This window comes from Gossypium hirsutum, chromosome A09 (assembly GCF_007990345.1).
Source record: "Gossypium hirsutum isolate 1008001.06 chromosome A09, Gossypium_hirsutum_v2.1, whole genome shotgun sequence".
Lineage (NCBI taxonomy): Eukaryota > Viridiplantae > Streptophyta > Magnoliopsida > Malvales > Malvaceae > Gossypium > Gossypium hirsutum.
This window is the reverse complement of record NC_053432.1, coordinates 62,974,993-62,993,956: the sequence shown is the minus strand read 5'-3', so window position 1 is coordinate 62,993,956 and position 18,964 is coordinate 62,974,993. Positions and strand designations below refer to the sequence as shown.

Below are 18,964 nucleotides of genomic sequence, written 5' to 3'. Positions count from 1 at the left end.
GGTCCCTGACGTGACCCTTGGGTTTGCTAGGCCCTCTTTTTCTTTTTTTTTTCACTCTTCTGTGAATATCTCTTTCTTTCTCATGAATTACTTTGAATTTTTACACTATAGGAAAATATTAGCCAACAAGATAAAGAAAAAAGAGAAAGGAGAAGAAATCGTTAAAAAGAAATTTCGATGAGATTCCATAAGTAGAAAGTAGTTTTACATATTTTCGTAACCTTTTATATTATTAATATTTGAATAATAATTTGATATATTATCAGTAGAGTTTTTTAGATTTCACAAGTGAGTTGAAAGTGTGACAAGTGTCATATTTTTTGTATGTAATTAATTTTTTTATTTTTTATCACACCTTATAATACACTTGTTAAACCATTAATCTACTTGTGGAGTCTAAAAACTTTCATTGATGATGTATCAAATAATTTGGGTTGAAATTTTAATGATCCAACCATTGAATTTATCAAGATACTTGTATTTGTCATACATGTAAAATTTTGAATCTATTTGATATCTTTATAGTATTGTTATAAAATGTTGTATATATTAATATATATGTTAGAGTTGTGTGACCTAAATTCTTGGTAAAATAAAATACAAGTAGCAAGATAGGGGGATCTGCGAGGGCAAAGGTACGGTACATGCTACACAAGTGGAATCTGTATAAAATTTTACTTCTTCTATTTGATATTTGATTAGAATAATGTGTTGTAACATTACTGCATTACTTCTATTAGATTTTGTTTAGAATATGGTTTTACAAACTTATAAATAGACATAGTCTATATTCCTCTTGTATCATTCGAATTTGACATAGTGAGTTTTCTTCTCCTCTGTATTATCGACATTCAATTTTCACAATATATTTAACGGTTTGTAGTTTTTTACATAAAACAAATAGTTTGAAATTTCAGATTTATGTTAAACTTGGCATGCATAATCTATATAAATGGAATATGAAATATAATGGTTGAATCGTTAAAATATTAATCGTATAAAAAAATTATAAAAATTATAAAACCATGACGTAAATGAATCTCTCCCGTATATACATTCATATATATATATTTGTCTCAACAAAATAATTATTATAGGATCTAAGCAATAATATATCTTGCAAATCAATCACAATTGAATTCCCAAGTTAACACCAAATTTGGAATACAAAAGATAGACCAGTTTATGTTTATTATTTTTAGGGTTAGTATGGAAGGCATTCACAATTACACTACTTTTAAAGATCATGGTTATTTAAAATGAACGGAATCAGTTTATTTTAAATCAATTGAGTTAAATTAAAAAATAATTAAACTGAATTTTTTTAATTAAATTTGTAAAATCAAGAAAAACTATTAAATTAATAAATCGATGATGAACATTGATCTATTGTTTAAACATTTAAAATTTTATTCCTCTACTTTTAATTCCATTAATCTAAGTCCTTATAATCAAAATTTATATAAAGAAAGAAAGAAAGAAAGAAATGTAATTGGATAGTATAGATCTCGAGCAATGAGTCGATTCACAATTACTAAAACAGTGACCTCATAGCTTTTCAAATGAACTGAAAATCGAACCCAATAGAAGCAGAATAATAAAAGACATCATTTCAACTTTAAGGACACCATTCCCCCTATTTTTGGAATTCCTAACCTAATAAACATTCATAATTATGTATTAATAATATTAGCCACAGACTTTAATTTTTTTATATCCCAATTTTGGATTTTTCATCAAAAATTTATTCTAGTTACTTAAATATTTCAGTTAAACTAAATTAATACTTGTAATAATTTATTCGAATTAAAACTACAAGTTAAAAAAGAGTAAATTATTATGTTTTTGTCACTCGACATTAACTATTCAAAAGTTTTTATTTAGGTCATTGGGCTATTAAGTTTTTAATTTTTTTATTAAATTACAGCCAGCGAATTGTCAGTCAGTGTCAAAGCACAGAGAAGAAAGTTGTTTAGATTTTAGTTTGTAGATTTGTGATGTTCAAAGCTGTTTTGTGAAAAAAAAATTGAATTGTAAAAAAGAAGGAGAATAAAAGCTTTTGATTGGTGCGAACAGAGAAGACCATGCAGTAGTGATTTTAACAACTTAGTGACTTAAATAAAAACTTTCTAATAGTAATGTTTTAAAGTTGAGTAACCAAAACATAAACTTATTAATAATTTAGTAACTTGAGTGCAATTTATCATTAAAAAATATTATTTTAAATGGGTAATGGGTATTGTAAATAAGCATGGGAGCATAAAAGCATGATTATGAAGTCTATGCAAAGGTTAGGAGACATTGGTAGAATCGCCTTCAAAAGTGTGTGTCCTTTAAACTAAGGTTTCTTTGGGGTTTCATTATTCAATAATCTTCTTATATTATTAATACAATGCATTTTGGACCGACCTCCTACACGAATTTTTTAAATACAAAGGATATTATAGAATAATAATAATTAATCAGACAAATTAAACAGAAACATAGTACAAGAGCCTTTTGGCTTACGTCAAAGAAGCATGCTTTACAAGTTAGAATGTCGAGGTTTCTTGTTTATAATAATCAAATTAAAATTAAGTTCAAATAATGCTTAAACCCATCATCCGCCTGAGTCTTATGTGCAGGCCTCGACCTTGATGTACAATTTCATAATCCATACATTTTCTCATTTTAAAATTAACATATGCAAATATATTTACATTTAATTATGATTTAATACGATAATATGTACATTATATACATCAATTCACTTCTTCCAATGTTAATGGACTGCTATTGTTCCCACAATTTGTCATATACACATACATACAACACCAAATTTTTACCCATTTTTTTATGAATAAAAAAAAACAACTTTAATTTACTTGTATCAATCAAGCTTACCCAAAATCAACGTTTACATTTTTTTGTCAATTTGACATTTATTTTTTAAAGTTAAATTTGACTTCAATCTTTAAAAAAAAAGTCGAATTTGATCATTTAATTAAAAAAAAGTTACAATTTGACCATTGAACTATTTGACAATTTTCATTTAAGTAACTGGGCAAGTTTCATTAGTGAGCTCTAAGTGACAATTTGACAATCGGTATAGTGGATTAGTACCTATCGATGAGTAAAAAAACATACCTTAAATCCAAGTCGATCTGACAATCAATGTCTGAGTTTGAAGAAAAAAAGTTGTTTGAATTTTGGTTTGCGAGTTCGTGATGTCCAAAGATGTATCATGAAAAAAAATTGAATTGTAGAGGAGAAGGGAAAGAGAGCTTTTGATTGGTGTAAGCAGTACGAACAGAGAAAGCCATATAATATCTATTTTAACAGTCCAATGACATAAATAAAAACTTTCAAATAGTTCAATGACTAAATTATAACTTTTTTTTAGTTAAGTGACTAAAAATAAAACTTATCCATAATTTAGTGACTAATGGTATAGTTTAGCCTAATTTTTTAACGAAAATACTGACCAAGATGTTAAAATTTTAAACATGATAGTTTTCATGAGAATCCACATATACTTCAAACTATTTTTTATGAATTTTTGTTTTTTTATGAATTTTAAATTATTTTTTGATGTGACATAGAAGACAAATAATGTTATGTCAACATAAAATACACATGAATTATTACACCAATATTGATAAAAATTAATTTTTTAATTAACATTTTTATTATAAATAAGTGATTTGATTTTTTTAAAAAAGTTGAAGGCGGAATTCAGTTAAAAAAAAAAACAAGTGTCAAGCTACAGAAAATTTTAAACACTAAATTTAGTATTATATCTTCTTCTTTTTTTTTTTCTAATATTAGATCAACAGCCCACGTCTTGGTTCCCTTTTCAATATGATTTCCATCGTGCATGAAAAAAACACACTGACGAAATGAAAATCAAGCGCTCCGATATTGCCACGTCTCCACCAACAACAAGCTTCAAATTGTCACCTTATCATGGACCGGTTTAGTGGGAGCTTATTTTCTTTGTCCATTCTCCCCAAACTTCTATGAACTGACCGTAAAATTCAGCAATTTTCTCGAGAACCAAACAGAAAACAGAAAAAAAAGGTGGTCAGGGCAGGATGTCTGTTTGTTTTGACAGTGGCATGTGGGAAGATGGAGGTGGGTAAATAATTTATTTGTTTGTTTGTTTTATAGGTTACTATACTATATCTTATAATTTCATATATTATTTTATGTTATCTTTATATTATTATAAACAACTTGTTAAATTTAGTTAACATAATATTTTTCAGTGTTAAGTTAATTAATAATGTTTAATGCATGTAATAATTTAGAACATTGCTCAACAAAATCTTTACTGTAATAATATATTTATATAAATTTTTACATGATAATTAATATGGTAAATTTTAACATATTTTATTTTGTTCTAAGTAAGAGGTGAGGTGACTGACAAGTTACCGGCTGCAGGCAGTTGTCGGGCGGGAAGGAGGGGTGAACGCCGCAATAACCTGGCAAAACAGACAGCACGCGAGGTGACTGGTTACGGGGGCAGCAGGTCACCCTCTTTTTTAATAGTCTGTAAATGTTTGTGTGGTTGCTTGGTCAGGTTTATATCCCACATTTACCTCGATTTGGCTCCATTTCGCACGCCCTCCCCTCCCCTCCCCTTTTCCCCCACTCTCCTTTCCTGCACGTCTACTTCAAACTCCTTAACTATACCCATTTTATCGAGGGGTCGAATTGGTGGTGGTCATTGGTAATGATTTTATCTTCCAATTCCATCGAGAGCTCTAGTGAATTTATAAAGTGAAAAACAGGTGGAATTATGAAAATCGAAAAATTTTCCTGTATCAAATCGATTCCATAAATTATGAAATCGAGTTCAAATTTTCTAATTTTTATAATGTACACTTTAATTCTTGATATATACCCTTTTTTTTTATTTTGATCCTTAAAATTTTGTTGACCTACTTTAGCACTTAATGTTATCAGACCTTCCAGTTTAATCATTTGGACCTAAAAAATTAATAGTTAGGATGTTAAGCCAATTATACATTACCACATGTCATACGATGATGTCACCATTTAAAAAAAATCTTTAAAAAATGAAAATAAATTACAAAAAGTTATTAAAAATTGCAAATTATTAAAATTATTAAAATAGAAAAACTTATAAAATATAAAAAATAAAATTTACTATTTTTAAAATTTTATAAATCATATTTACTAGAGCTTAAACACGAGGTCGTTGTCTCTTGGAAGGATATCACCAACAATATTTGTTTTATAATTCAATTAATCTAATTGGTAGATCTTTTTAGGTGATAAAATTGGATAATTTTTTTAAATATTTAGATGATGAAAAATATATGATTTATAAAAATATTATTATTAAAATTTTATATGTTATTTATTATTTAATTATAAATTATTTGAAAAAAAATTGATAAAAAGACCTACAAATTATGAAAATATGGTTTATAAAAAATTATCCAAATTTATTACCTAAAGAGATAATATTATCACATTCAAATTCTAGTAAATGTGATTTATAAAAATTTAGAAATATTAAATTTCTAAAATATTCTTAAAATTTGTCAAGTAAATTTTTATATTTTATTTTCCTACTTTTAATTAGTTTGTATTTTGTATTTTTTTCATTTTTAAAGATTTTAAAGACATTTTCCTAATGTTTATGTCACAACGATGTCATTGCATGCTATAGGGTAGCATATGATTTGCCTGATATACCATCCAAAGGATTGCACTGAGAATGTCTAATTATATTAGGGATTAAATTGAAAACATTTGATGGACTGAATTAAGCAAAAAACCTTTAAGGACCAAAGTAAAAAAAGTGATATACTTTAGGGATTGAAGTGTGCATTAAATCTTTCTATAATTTTGTCTATTTAGTTATCTACTAAGTGAATTCACTAAATCTCTCAACAACAATCGAATGTAGAATCAAACAGTTCAAAAATTGAAACAAATAATTATAACGATAACTCATGATGAGACTAGAATACCCTCGTATAGGTCCAAACCGGGTATTTCCACGCGCTATCATTGGGATTAGGAATGTGTATAATTTAGTAATGCTTGTGTTATCATATATTATTATACCGTTATAATATCAAGGTCGAAGCATACCCAACTCCCACAGTATAAATGAAACCAAGGCTTCTTGAGTGCGAAATTCCCGCTTCAAACCCTAGATCCCTGCAAATATCGAAACCAAAAAAGATTAATTTAAAACCCCATTTTCTTTTACTCAAATTTGCCTTTTTCCCGGGGTTCAAATATCCAGTAGCCAAAACGGGTCTGCCATTGTGGATGTTGGGTTTAGATGCCGACCGTTTGCGAGCCGACCTGAACCGTTTGCTCGCTTTCCTCTTTCACCAGGTATACATTACATCACTCTTTTCCTCTCATTTAGCTCCATCAAGTTGAAAACACTTATCGTGTTTTTGAAACAGGGGATATTAGACGAGCAATACCTACAACTTCAACAGCTTCAAGATGAAAGCTCACCTAACTTCGTATCAGAAGTTGTCAACATCTATTTCCATGAATCCGAGAAGCTCTTGAGGAACCTCAGATCTTTACTGTAATCCACCCACCCATCCATCCACCAATCTTCTTCTTCTTCTTCTTCTTCTGTTTTCATCATTCATTTCTCTTAAAATCATTAATTTCAATGGGGACAATGCAGGATGGATAGAGAGTTCTCGGATTACGACAAAATGGGAATCCATTTGAATCAGTTCATAGGAAGCAGCTCAAGCATAGGTGCTAAAAGGGTTAGAAATGTTTGTGTCGCCTTCCGTGCCGCTTCCGATCAGAACAATCGTGCTGGGTATAGTATACACATGCATGCATTGTATTTTCTTTATGGGTAAATTGCGCTAGTAATCACTCAACTATTAGTAAATTTTATTTTTAGTCACTTAATTATGAAAATTTATAAAATAGTCACTTAACTATTTAATTTTAGCACCAGCAGGTAACTGAATGAAGTTCTTAAAGTTGGCATAATAGCAACTTTAACCCTTAATATTTATATATCATGTCAATTTAATCTTGATTCTAAAAATCTAAGCCTCAACATTTACTCATTGTATATTTTCATTTTCTTTATGACCCTTTCACCAAAAAAAGCTAAAAAAACAAATTTATCAACTAAATTTGATTGGATATATAACAAAAACGGAAACAACCAAAAATCCAAGATAATAATTTTCCATCTTTTCTCCTTTGAAAAATAACCTTCAATGTAATAAAGAAAAGCAAAACTGCAAAAAAAAAAATCAAATTACATAACACGTAAATATTGAGGATTAATTTTCTTTAGAATCAAGACTAAATTGACATAATTTATAAATGTTGAGGGTTATAGTTACTATTATACCAATTTTAAAAGCTATCACCCATGAAAAAAAAACAATTAAATAATTAAGTGACCAAAAAAGAAATTTACTAATAATTAGGTGATTTCTAGTGTAGTTTTCCCTTTCTTTATTAAGGTTTGGACATATCGTACTTATCTAAATCATAATTGGCAATTGAAATATTGCAGGTGCTTGAGAGCTTTAGAGCTCTTAGAACATGAGTATTGTATCCTCAAGAATAAATTGCATGAGCTTTTCCAGGTAAACTTTTCATTATTTTCTGCAATATCAATGTATCAGTTTCAAAGTACTAACATTTATGAAAAACTATATATATATAATGTAGATAGAGCAGCAAAGGCTACTAGCAGCTGGAGTTAGATACCCAATGCTTAACTAAACCCCCAAAAAGCATGCAGCTTTCATGTTTCACTAAAAGAAAAACCAGACAAGTCCCAGAGCTGGGTTTTGTAATATCTGTAGAGAGAGATGAAAAAAAATTGGGAAAGAAAAAGGGTTGTTTTCATTGCAACCTTTGTCATTGATTCTTACTTTGTTTGAGTTTGTCACTTTTGAATCCAATATTATGAAATGAAATTATAGTGCAAAGCTTCTGATATCTGGTTTATCTCCATCTTTTATCCTCAATTTCGGATTTATGTATGTACTTTAATTTCGCATAATTTTTTTTTTAAATTTAAAAAATGACATTAGCCAGTCAGTCGAGATAAATAATATTATTAATAATTTTGATTAAAACGTAGTGATGATTTTTTATTTTAATTCAAGACGGATATTGTTCATTCTAAACATACAATTATTACTACATTTATTGAATTTTTTTTATGTATCTCTTTCTTGATCAAAGCATCAGATTTCTAAATTCTCATCAAGACTCTTTGGAATTCTTTCTAAGACCTGTTGAATTATTTTTATAGATTTTGTCATTTCATTAATTCGGGTTAAATAACGAGTTAATGAATCTCTTCTTTTTACCATTGGATTTCTCAATCAAATTCGTCGTAATACTCATAATGATCAAAATTCCGAAGATCCAAACTTAATTCCAGATGCTCGTGGCATTGGGTTGGATAAACCCCAACTTATTGCTTCTTCTCCACCAATAATGCCTATCCCTTCCACTATTGTTCTAAAAAAACAAGATTTCGTGTAATAAGTTTTTGATATTCAACAATTCCTGTTAAAAAATAATCATAGAAATCTAAACATTTATCTATCCAACCGTAAGGTATATCAGCCAGCACTCTTTTGGTACAAAAATAATTATGTATCATTCTCATACCATGACAGCTTCAAATAAATTATTTACTAATTCTTTTTCTTTGAAAATATAGAAAAAGATCCAAGCCATAATAGATGAGAAGTTATACAACTCAATCCAACATAATTACTCTGATATAGCTGGCCTTTTTAGGGACTTGAATATTCCCCAATTGTTCTGGTCCATTTATGGTTATTACTTCCATGAACATAGTGGCTAAATAATCTCAATGCGTTACATAAGACAAATACGATATAATTGTTTGGTTTTTTGTAATTTTTCCATTTCTCTATGTAAATAACTTAATATCGGTTCACAGTCAATAATATCTTTACCATCTAGAGTAACGATGAGACGAAAATACCATGCATTGATAGGTGGTGAGGCCTTATATTGACTATCATAAGATCTTTTTCTCTAGGTGATAGATTCATAAGTTGGCTTTTTGTGTTGAAAGGTGTTTTGAAGAAAAATATATGCCAATACTTTAATAAAAGTAATTAAAAATATTTAATTATTTGAATTAATTAATAATATTAAAAAAGTAGAGACACTAAGTTATACCAAAGTAAAGTGAAGACACTAAGAATGTGTTTGATAAACTAAAAATTTAAGTGTTAAAATATTAAGTATTGAAATTTTATTGCTAAATTTTATAAGTGTTGAATTTATATTAGAAAATCATTTGATAAATTAGTAAATATAAGTTTAGTATATAATTATGTTGTTTGATAAAAGTAAATATTGATCTTTAAAAGATTATTTATTTTAAATTTTAATTTTACTAATATGATATTTTATATTATTTTGAATACTTTTAAATAAAGATAAATATAGTAATTTGAATATCTCAATTTTTTTAAAAAAATGATAATCTATTTATTTTTAATAAAACAAAATCGACTTAATATTTTCTCTGATAAGTAAGTAACTACCTAGCTATCTTATTCAAGAATTTTTTCTTTTAACTTTTTATATTAAACGAAAAATTAAAATAATTACCATACACATTTAAAATATAATGTATTTCATTGTTAGTCTTGTATTATTGTAATAAAAGAATGCAAAAAGAAGGTATTTTAAAATACCTTATATGTTGAATATTATTATTTATTTATTATTATTTTCATTACCAGCTCTCGAACTTTGGTCTAATGGCTTAAATGATAAACACCAAACCAACTAGGACAAGGGGAGAGCCAGTGCTGTAAATGGCCTGTTTCACCATTTTATACAATGGAAATGCATGCAGTGCAGTGACTCTACTCAAAAAAAAAAAACAAACAGAATCTCAAAGCTCATGTCTAAATAAAAAAGTGGGAATAACATAATGCTAAATTATGCAAACCAAATCTATGCATCGTCTTAACAGTAACACATTAAAAACATACACAACAAAGCAGTTAATCTATTGTCACATAACATGTTTTTATGTCCAATTTGGAACTTGAGTCACTAACCATTTTAAGTCATGAGTTTCGAGCTGCCTATGATCTAAAGTTTCCAATGTTCAAAACCTACTTCTTAACACCATACATTTTACAGTCATCCAATGTCGTTACACGGATAACAACATACAAAATGACGGTACCACAGGATAGCTTGGAGATATAGATTCTATGTTTAACAGCTTACGGAAGCCGGTCCGGGTTGTTGTGGGGCATCAGTCTGAACGCTTGGTTCAAGCTTACCATTTTCATTCACCTCCACATCCTCTACCTCAACGTTACACTTTCCGGCAGCCTCTTGGACGCTTTTCTCTTTCACCTCTCCCTCGGGAACAGGGATTGTTTGATTCGGATTCTCTTTCTCTACATCCCCATTAGCTTCCGATGTCATAGTTTCTGGCTTTTCTATAGGGGCATCAATACAACTAGCTGCTACAGGTTTCTCTTGAACTTCCATTTGAGTTGAGGTTTCTTCAACACCGACAGCATCTTTGTTTTCTTCAACGACAGCTTCTTCTTGCTTGACGTCCTCGATCTTGGCATCCATGTTTGCAGTTTGATCAGCTTCTAGCGTTTCACTTCCGTTCTCAACCTGATTATCAATGGAAGTATCTTTTCCTTTTTCACCTTCTGTGGTTTCCTTCTCGGCAGCTTGTGTATCTTCCTTTTCGCTCTCTTTCTCACCCTCGGGTTTTTCAGGAACAGCCTCAGCTTCCTCGTCTTCCTTCTTTGCACTGGATGATTTTCGGCCTCGCTTCTTCAGGGGTTCCTTCTCTGGGGTCGGTGTAGCCTTGGCCTTTCCACTGATCCTCGCTGATCTTCTAGGGGTCTCACCGGTACCCCAATCGAACTCCGTTATCGGAGGATTACCACTATGCGATTTTAGATACTGCTCCAATTGTTTTCGGTTATTAATCTCTTCTCCAGTTGGTGCAATGAACATGACCTCTGTCTTCCTCGGTGCACCAACTTTCTTAGGAAAAAACTGTAAGCAATGAACAGTAAATACATGTTATAAAAGTAGCACTAAAGCCATCCATATCAAGTAAGATAAGAAGCACATTAACTCGAACACCGAAATATTCAAATAAAAATGTTATAGGACATCCCTGTTTTCGATAATACGGAACAAGTTAAAAGCACAAATTAGTAGCACACAGATCAAAGGCTGATTTGTTACCATAAAAAAATTATTGAAGATTTTTCTCTCAATAAATCTTTTATAAAATCAAGTGATATGCAAAAAAAAAAGGGGTACTTCCAGCAGCATAAAGATCCACAGCAACATACTCCCTAGAACGTTTATTTTCATGGGATCGTCCATTAATACATGAAACAAACATTATCTAGAAAACAATCCAGCACTTGAAAGCCAGATAGAGCTGCAATCCTCTTTGCACAAACAAGATTAGATAGTTCAATTTAATAATAAAGCTGTTTCACCACTTAAACTCAAGACCTCTGACCCATGAAACAGCAATTCATCACATTCTCATAAGAACTCATGGTTATCTCCAGCTATGTCCCAAACTTGGGTGTGAGTGTATGTTCGTTTTTCTCTAAGATAAAGGAGGACCTTGAAAGATTACCTCATGTCTAGGTGTTAGACATGGATGCTTAAAAGGAAAAATGAAGATTTGGAGCAATATAGATCTCAGGCATTCAATTTTGATAAGTTTACTACCCAGTCATCAGAAGCTAACCTTTTCTTGCTTATAACCATATATCGACTTAGGGAATAGATTTTGCATGAGAACGACAGTGTCTACACCGCACTGTAAAAGACTGGTGCAGAAGAATCAATAAAGCATCATTTTATGCCTTTATTCATTTGGTGCAACAATCAAAATCCCATTTTAACTGAGACGAAAAATGCCATGTTCATTTTTTCTTTAAGTACCCAGGGTCTGATACATCTCTAGACATGGAGTATACGGATATGACCCTCCAAAATCCTCCGAGTATATGAGAAAACTTAGGAGAAACTTGAACATACCAGTATCAAACACAAACATGTGTCCGGCACTCAGACCCGAGTTCGAGTAACATAAGTGTTAGGTTTCAAGTACCATAAAAGAGAACGCAGCAGAGTTCATATGGGGAAACAGCATAAAGAGTACTTCCCCTTTCTTAAAAAACAAAACAAAAAAAAAACATTGGGAAAAACATGTCAAGCAAAATTTTTGTTTTCCTGGTTCTGTTATGTAATATACTTAGTCAATATGTTAGAATAAAGTTGACTTAAACATGGCTGAAAACTGAAAAGATTAAAAGGTATACAAAAACCCTAACTGCCAACTATCACCATTAAAACAAAGGTTCAAACCTTCAAAGCTAAACCCTAGAGATAAAAATTGTCACCATAAACAAATTCAACTACATCATCACAATACACCCATAAAAACACAAAATAATCAGTAAATTCCCAAATAAACAAAAAAGAAAACCCAAATTTTCAAAGACCAAAAAAAGGGGAAAAAAACTGCTAAAGCAAATTAAAATTTTAAAAAACTTAAAGGAACAAGGAAATTGATACATAAAAACATAGAATCAAATTAATAACACTTTTAAAAAAATCAAAAAGAAAGAAAAAAAAAAGTACCATTTTCTTCCAAGAAGCAGGTGCTGGAAGCTCAACAGAAATAACTTCCTCTTTACTCTCCATTTTTTTTTTCTCACCTGCAAAGAAAATTAACAAACAATTTTTTCTCAAAGCAAAAAAAAAATTATTTTTTTGCTGCAAAGAAATTCTCTTTCTTTACCTGAAGAAGGGATTTTTTTTTTTTTTTGGTTGTCTGAAATTTATTTCTTGTGTTGTGTTGTGTTGTGTGGTAAGAAGAGAAGCTCAAAAACCGTTGAGAATTAGGGAGGAATATGCTCTTTATAAAATAAAAAATAAAAATAAAAGGAAAGGGAATGGAATGGAATGGGAGTGTTAAAGTTACAAATAGAGGTACGGAGAGTCGTGTGAAGAGTTGAAATTATTTCCAATGATAAGTTGCCACGTCTTCGAATGCTTTAAATGTTTTACTCTGTGATTCGTGCATCCGGATTTATCAGTTTGATTTGCACGCCAACGTTGAGAATTATTATTTTTATTATTATTATTTTACATGTGATTTAAGTCAAAAAGACTGTCTCAGTTTTATTATTAACATAATAAACATTTCAGCCATGAAACCCTAATTTTTTTAATCAATTTTGCCTTTAATATTTATATTTTAGTTAAATTATTATTATTTAGATAACTATAAAGAGAAAATTTCAAAAAAATCGAAAAAGTATTTAAAAATATTAAAAAAAAGATATGAATTGTTATGGAAAATGTCATGTCAGCATCATCGGTCAACTTTTTATTTAATTTTTTTAATAAAATTTAAAATTTAAAGTGATTAAAAAAAATTAGACTAAAATAATAATAAAAATGATACACATTAGCAACTAAATTTATTATATATATTTTTATTTTGATTATGCTTTTATTAAGGTATAGAAGTCATTAAAAAGTTTGAAATTCGATTTAAAGTTTGATCAAATTTTATTTTTAAAGCTTAAAAATTCAATTTCTTCCGACTAACAATCCATACTCATACGTAGATCTAATGATTGGTATATATTTTATTCTGATATGTCAATGTTTAAAGTATTTTTTATTTTTATAAATTTTTCAATATATTCATAATTTATATTAAAAAAATTTTTAAAAATTAATTCCATATACATGTCAATTTCAAGTTAAGTGAATTTTTCATGTTTTGTATACAAATTTAACACAAATAAAAACTTCTGTTGGGATAGGGGGAAGCATAAATTTCTTTTAGGGGATTGAAATTAAATTATAATTTTTATAAAATTTTATTATTTAAATAATTTATATTTTATAATTTTTAAATAATTTTAAATCAAATTTTATCATTTTCAAGAAGGATCAAAGTGTTATTTATCTTTATTAATTTAAAATTTTAAAGGACTTTAAATGAAAAAATCTTCATTTTAGGGGTGGGCCCCTACCAACCCCTAGATATGCCCCTGGTTGGGGATAAACCCATATAAGCAACGAACAAGTAAAATAAAGAAAAAAATTTAAAGGTCGAACACACAAATTTTATGTAGAGAAAACTCCTCAAAAAGGATAAAAACCACATGCAAAAGAAGATTTTACTAATAAGATAAAAATACAAGATGGAGAGAATCAATACAAAGAAAAAGCCCGAAACCTCGAAAGAAAAAACCTTTCAAACTAAAACACAGAATTCTCTTAACTCTGTTATTTTTTGTATCTAGGTCTAACTCACACACTAATCCTAGTAGCTCTGAGGTGATTCACATAGGTTACATGTTACTTGGTGCCCACTTACTGTAGATACACTTTAGATACTAATTAATGCAATATACTGTTAAATTCTTAGGGTTTAATTAGGAAATAATCCTAAAATTGTCGTCCAAGGAATCAGCTGCATATTTCCATTTCTTGTTGCGTAGCCAAGACAAAGATTTTCTTCTCGTAGTGACAACAACTACTCGTTTCAACTTCGTGTCTTCCCTTGTTGCGACATCAGTCTCTGTTTTGGCTTGAAATGCGAAGCATACTCTACAAATTTCCTCCTACTTTTTTTTTTAAATTTTACTAATATAAATACAAATTGGAAGTACAAATATAAATACGTATTTGATCAATAATATAAAATCAAACAATATAATACACAACGGATGAAGAATCGAGCAAAAACTAAATTAAACTAAAAAAAATAAATACAATTGAGCCAAGAGTAAAATTCCCAACAACTCCTAATTTTGTTAATTAGGCATACCCACGTAGTGCTCATTGTGAATATTTGATTTGTTATTGTTATTATTTTACACAATACCTATTGAACTACTCATAACCTCTTTTAATTCTTAATTAAGAGGATAACCACGCTTTAACATGTTTGAACTCACGTCATTCTATTCTGATAACAATGTTAATGCTAACTGAAATAAGATTCAATCGGATTTGATTTGTTATTTTTATGAATATAGATATTGCAAACTTTGATAATAGTTGAATAGGTAATATAATTTTTAGTCCCTTGACAATTAGGTCCACTTTAGTACTTGTATATTTTTTGGGGTCCACTTTAGTCCTTTAATTTGTTAACTAGATCCATTTTAGTCTATAAACTTTAAATTTTGTCGAGATGTGATTGGTGTTACTGGGACATGATAGATTGGCCGGAGAAGTGGTTGATAAAACGATTCGAATAAAATGGTTGAACTGATTAACTCGAAAACTTTCAAATTTGATAAAAATAAAAAAACCAAGACAAAAGTCGATAGTTGAACATGCTAAACTGTTTTAATAAAATTTGTTAAATATTGTTTATCTAACAATCAAACCAATTAAATTAGTCGAATAAAAAAAGGGTAGTCTAAACTGTTTAACCACTAGTTCAATTATTAAAATACTAAATGAGACACTTCAATATTGTACCACATCATCTAAACTTTATATAAAACTTTTAATTCTCAAGTGAAGGTCCAATATAATATCAAAGTGTCATACATCAAATTTTTATAAATTTCAAGTTTAAGGACAAAAATTGAATTTGTTGTCAAGGTAAAAAATTATATTTGAGTTCAAATATTATAATTATTATTTAAAGCTGATTCAAAACAAATATGGTAATTATCTGATGTGGATTAAAATAATAATATTTGAATCTACTCTCCTAGCACAACTTTTCTTTTAAAAGTGTTTTTGGAGTTAGAAGTGTTTTTTTTAAACACAATAGAACAGGCTCTAAATTCATTACCCTCTAAATTCATTACCCGCTTTACTTGTCAAATTTTTATTTAAAAATATTTTTATACTTATTAAATGCAAATATTTAATTAATACAGACAGAAAATTAATTATTTTGAAATTGAATTCACAAATTTAGGAATCCAGAAATATTTCACCTGCTACCATCTTAACAAACTCATTGATTTAAGGGGTAATAGAATCCCAAGTTAGTGACTAAAGCTCACAAAGAAATATAATTAAAATTTTCAAAAACTCTGAATTTATCGAGATTCAGTAAGAATTTCCAAAATTTTGAGGTCATTACTGTTTGCCTTTGAACTCCAGCGATGCAGAAGTTCGAATCACAACATTACAACTTCGTTCTCGGTCGTTTTACTCAACCCTAATGGATATCATCACTTCTATTCTGCACTTGAATTTATGAAACCAAACTAACACTTCTCAGAGTAAGATTAACAGCAAGAAATGAAAGAAATTTTGCCAAAAATGGTTTGCCAAATCGAAAAGCGGAGGCAGCCGGTATTCTTTTCTTCTTTTTTTGGATTAGTTCCAATGTAATACAATGGCATGCCTAAAAGGCTGCTGAGTTTAGAGAGAGAAAGAAAAAAAGTGAAAAATGAGCAAGCCACGGACAGACAAGACCAAGACCGTTCCGGTCGACATACATGCCAGTTTATTATGCTCTAATGCCTTTTTCATAATGAAGCTAGTAAAATGTTACAACAATAAGGGTATTAATATCTAACCCCCTTTTTTTTTTTTCCCGAATGTGCTTTGCTGTACTGTTTGCTCAGTCATATAATCCTTCCTGTTCCCAGATGTCGACCAGAAAATCGATCATTTCCTGTTATGAAAAACACGTATCAGGTAACCATGCAATTTATGATTAAATGAGCTTGTCAGAGCTGAGACTTACAGGGAGAGGAATAGGTTGAGGGAATGGTTTGTTGTTTCCAAGTAAACTTTCGTAACTCGCATTCCAACTGCAAGGCCAGAATGGATTAACCATGGAGAGACCATAAGTGCTGACAAAGATGAAGGAAAATGAAATCATAAATGATGATTCGAGGTATATTCCAGACGTGGTTTTCCTGATCCCCGGAACACAAAATGATATTTTCAAAGTTTATTATTAACCTAACATATGGGTTCAATAATGGCAAGCATCACAATTGTGCTGAAACCAGAATGCATTATCACTCGTGCTTGCCAAAAACCGAAAGATCAACACCCGAAGAGAATTAAGACGTGAAGTGACTTAATGAAGGCCAAGTTGAGAGGTGCAGAGCAACTACAGAAACTTTACTGAGCTAATAGACAATAGGACCGTAAATAAAGCATGGTTATATGGTTCATGTACCCAACCCCACATAGGTAACCTTTTCGAGGTCCATACTACAAATCAACCCCTTCGAGATCAAATCCTGTAAAAAGTGGAACAACTAAATCTACTCCCTTCTCCACAAGATCTAAAGCTGAAAATTCAATTGTACCTTTGGAAAGCGTTGATAAAAGAAATCAACTGTGAAGAACTTACCTCAGTTTGGGTTCCCGAACCTTTTGAGGCCGATTTTCAGACTTCTTGTTTCCAATCCACTGCTGCCTAGTTCGATTCCAGAGAAGAAGACCTGAAACCAAGAAGAATCGTCATCTCATGCAAGCTAAAAGGGGTCTCCAAGCAGACTATCCAGATAGGAAGGTAAACCGTTCCAAAATTTTACCCTGTATCGAGCTGTAACATGCAGATGTTAATCCAACCAAAGTAACTTAAGAGCCAGGAACTTACCATGATTTACGAATTCAGATGGGCTATTGGCATTGCCATGGGGATCTAGAGACTGATTGATCACGCTGATTGACGAGATGCTTCCTTGTGACTGCGCTGCACTGTTATCCATATCGCAAGCGCTAGTGGTCCAGAAATCTTCAGATATACTGGTTTTCCTCACCGTCTGACCTGGAACTTCTAATCCTTTTGATGTATCATTCATCAAAGGATCAGATTTAGGCTCCTTATAACATCCTAGACAACCACTGCTCTGTTATAAATCACCCGAAATCGTATAAATGATTAGCACCACCCACCAAAAACTCTAGCCAACACTAATAAATCAATAACAAGTTCATCATTAAGATGCCAAATGATAATTACATGAACTCAAATGGCCATATGAAAACAAAGCGATCACCTTAAACAAACAACAAGAACAAGGCCTTTTATAACTACAAAGCGTAAGCTATATATTTATGCATTACGTGGATGCTTAAGAACCCAAGATTTTCTAGCTATCCTCTACAATACAAACACATTTAAAAAAAATAATCAATTAAGAGACCCATAAAATAACAACAAAATATAAGACGAAAAAAAAAACCAGATAACTTACCCCATATATACAAAAATCAAGAACTAGAGGAAGCAAGAACAGATCTGCAAATCAATGGATTCTGATTGCCTGCTATAATAGATCAAAGATAAATTTTGAGGAACCATGAAGTAATTAAAATTTATGGAACTGAAACAAACAAACAAAAAAAAACCCCCAAATTTACCTGTAAAACAGAAAGAAAGTAAATTTACCTGAAATTGAATCTTGTAATTTGACCTTCCTTCAATCTTCTTTGATTTTGGGGAAAATTGAAGAAAGAAAGGGGAAATAAAAAATGAGGGAAAAAATTGTGCAGTAAATAGTAGGTTATATGGAATTGAGGGTAATTGTTTAGGGGTTAATGTTAAAGCCCTACTTGTTTATCTATAACCTAACTAATTCTCTATAAATATTCAATATGGGTTAGTGAAGTTGTTTCAATTTCAAGTTGTTACTTAGTTAATTTTTTTCCCATTTTTTATTAGTATTTTGGTTTTAAATTAATTAATAAGTTCAAATTGGTGGTAAAAAATAAGTTAAATGTTGAATTAATTAGAAATAATTGAATTAACCAAATTACTCAAAACATATATAAATGTGATATTTTTAAGAATAATAAATAAAAAAAATTATGAGATTATATTAACTTGTTATATAATATGAGTATGTGATATGAATTTATTTATTTTAATTTAAATATAAAATTTAAAATTCAATGCAGGAGTACG

The 18,964-nt window shown here is 29.9% G+C and overlaps 3 protein-coding genes across 10 annotated transcripts; 1 reads left to right on the top strand and 2 right to left on the bottom strand.

The window, feature by feature from the left end:
* Positions 1-6,177: 6,177 nt before the first annotated feature.
* LOC107890046 (pseudo histidine-containing phosphotransfer protein 6) lies at positions 6,178-7,900 on the top strand. Its single transcript, XM_016814563.2, has 5 exons — positions 6,178-6,363; positions 6,438-6,568; positions 6,674-6,817; positions 7,538-7,610; positions 7,696-7,900. The coding sequence occupies exons 1-5, from the start codon at positions 6,295-6,297 to the stop codon at positions 7,747-7,749; spliced, it is 471 nt and encodes a 156-aa protein (XP_016670052.1). The 5' UTR covers positions 6,178-6,294; the 3' UTR covers positions 7,750-7,900.
* Positions 7,901-9,697: 1,797 nt separating this feature from the next.
* On the bottom strand, positions 9,698-13,071 carry LOC107889142 (methyl-CpG-binding domain-containing protein 11). The gene is made up of 3 exons (XM_016813476.2): positions 12,842-13,071; positions 12,682-12,758; positions 9,698-11,064 (listed from the first exon to the last, which is right to left on the bottom strand). The coding sequence occupies exons 2-3, from the start codon at positions 12,742-12,744 to the stop codon at positions 10,255-10,257; spliced, it is 873 nt and encodes a 290-aa protein (XP_016668965.1). The 5' UTR covers positions 12,745-12,758; positions 12,842-13,071; the 3' UTR covers positions 9,698-10,254.
* Positions 13,072-16,630: 3,559 nt separating this feature from the next.
* LOC107889140 (uncharacterized) lies at positions 16,631-18,609 on the bottom strand. 8 transcript variants are annotated; one of them, XM_016813470.2, is made up of 6 exons: positions 18,449-18,609; positions 18,255-18,326; positions 17,654-17,906; positions 17,405-17,495; positions 16,784-16,892; positions 16,631-16,711 (listed from the first exon to the last, which is right to left on the bottom strand). In XM_016813470.2, exons 3-6 carry the CDS (start codon positions 17,856-17,858, stop codon positions 16,658-16,660), a joined length of 459 nt encoding a protein of 152 aa, XP_016668959.1. In that variant the 5' UTR covers positions 17,859-17,906; positions 18,255-18,326; positions 18,449-18,609; the 3' UTR covers positions 16,631-16,657. The 8 variants fall into 8 exon arrangements, with proteins under 8 accessions (XP_016668959.1, XP_016668956.1, XP_016668958.1 ...); XM_016813467.2 differs by having other exon boundaries at positions 17,654-17,901; XM_016813469.2 differs by having other exon boundaries at positions 16,784-16,850; positions 17,654-17,901.
* Positions 18,610-18,964: the final 355 nt, after the last annotated feature.

Excerpts from the sequence above, each read along its gene's own strand:
- LOC107890046 (XM_016814563.2), top strand. The coding sequence starts at position 6,295 with ATGTTGGGTTTAGATGCCGACCGTTTGCGAGCCGACCTGAACCGTTTG. Across the intron at positions 6,364-6,437 it reads TCGCTTTCCTCTTTCACCAG|GGGATATTAGACGAGCAATA; the intron begins GTATACATTACA and ends TTTTTGAAACAG. Across the intron at positions 7,611-7,695 it reads AATTGCATGAGCTTTTCCAG|ATAGAGCAGCAAAGGCTACT; the intron begins GTAAACTTTTCA and ends TATATAATGTAG.
- LOC107889142 (XM_016813476.2), bottom strand. The coding sequence starts at position 12,744 with ATGGAGAGTAAAGAGGAAGTTATTTCTGTTGAGCTTCCAGCACCTGCT. Across the intron at positions 11,065-12,681 it reads CTGCTTCTTGGAAGAAAATG|TTTTTTCCTAAGAAAGTTGG; the intron begins GTACTTTTTTTT and ends CATTGCTTACAG.
- LOC107889140 (XM_016813467.2), bottom strand. Across the intron at positions 16,893-17,404 it reads GTTCGGGAACCCAAACTGAG|CACTTATGGTCTCTCCATGG; the intron begins GTAAGTTCTTCA and ends CATCTTTGTCAG. Across the intron at positions 16,712-16,783 it reads CTCAACCTATTCCTCTCCCT|GAAATGATCGATTTTCTGGT; the intron begins GTAAGTCTCAGC and ends TTTTCATAACAG.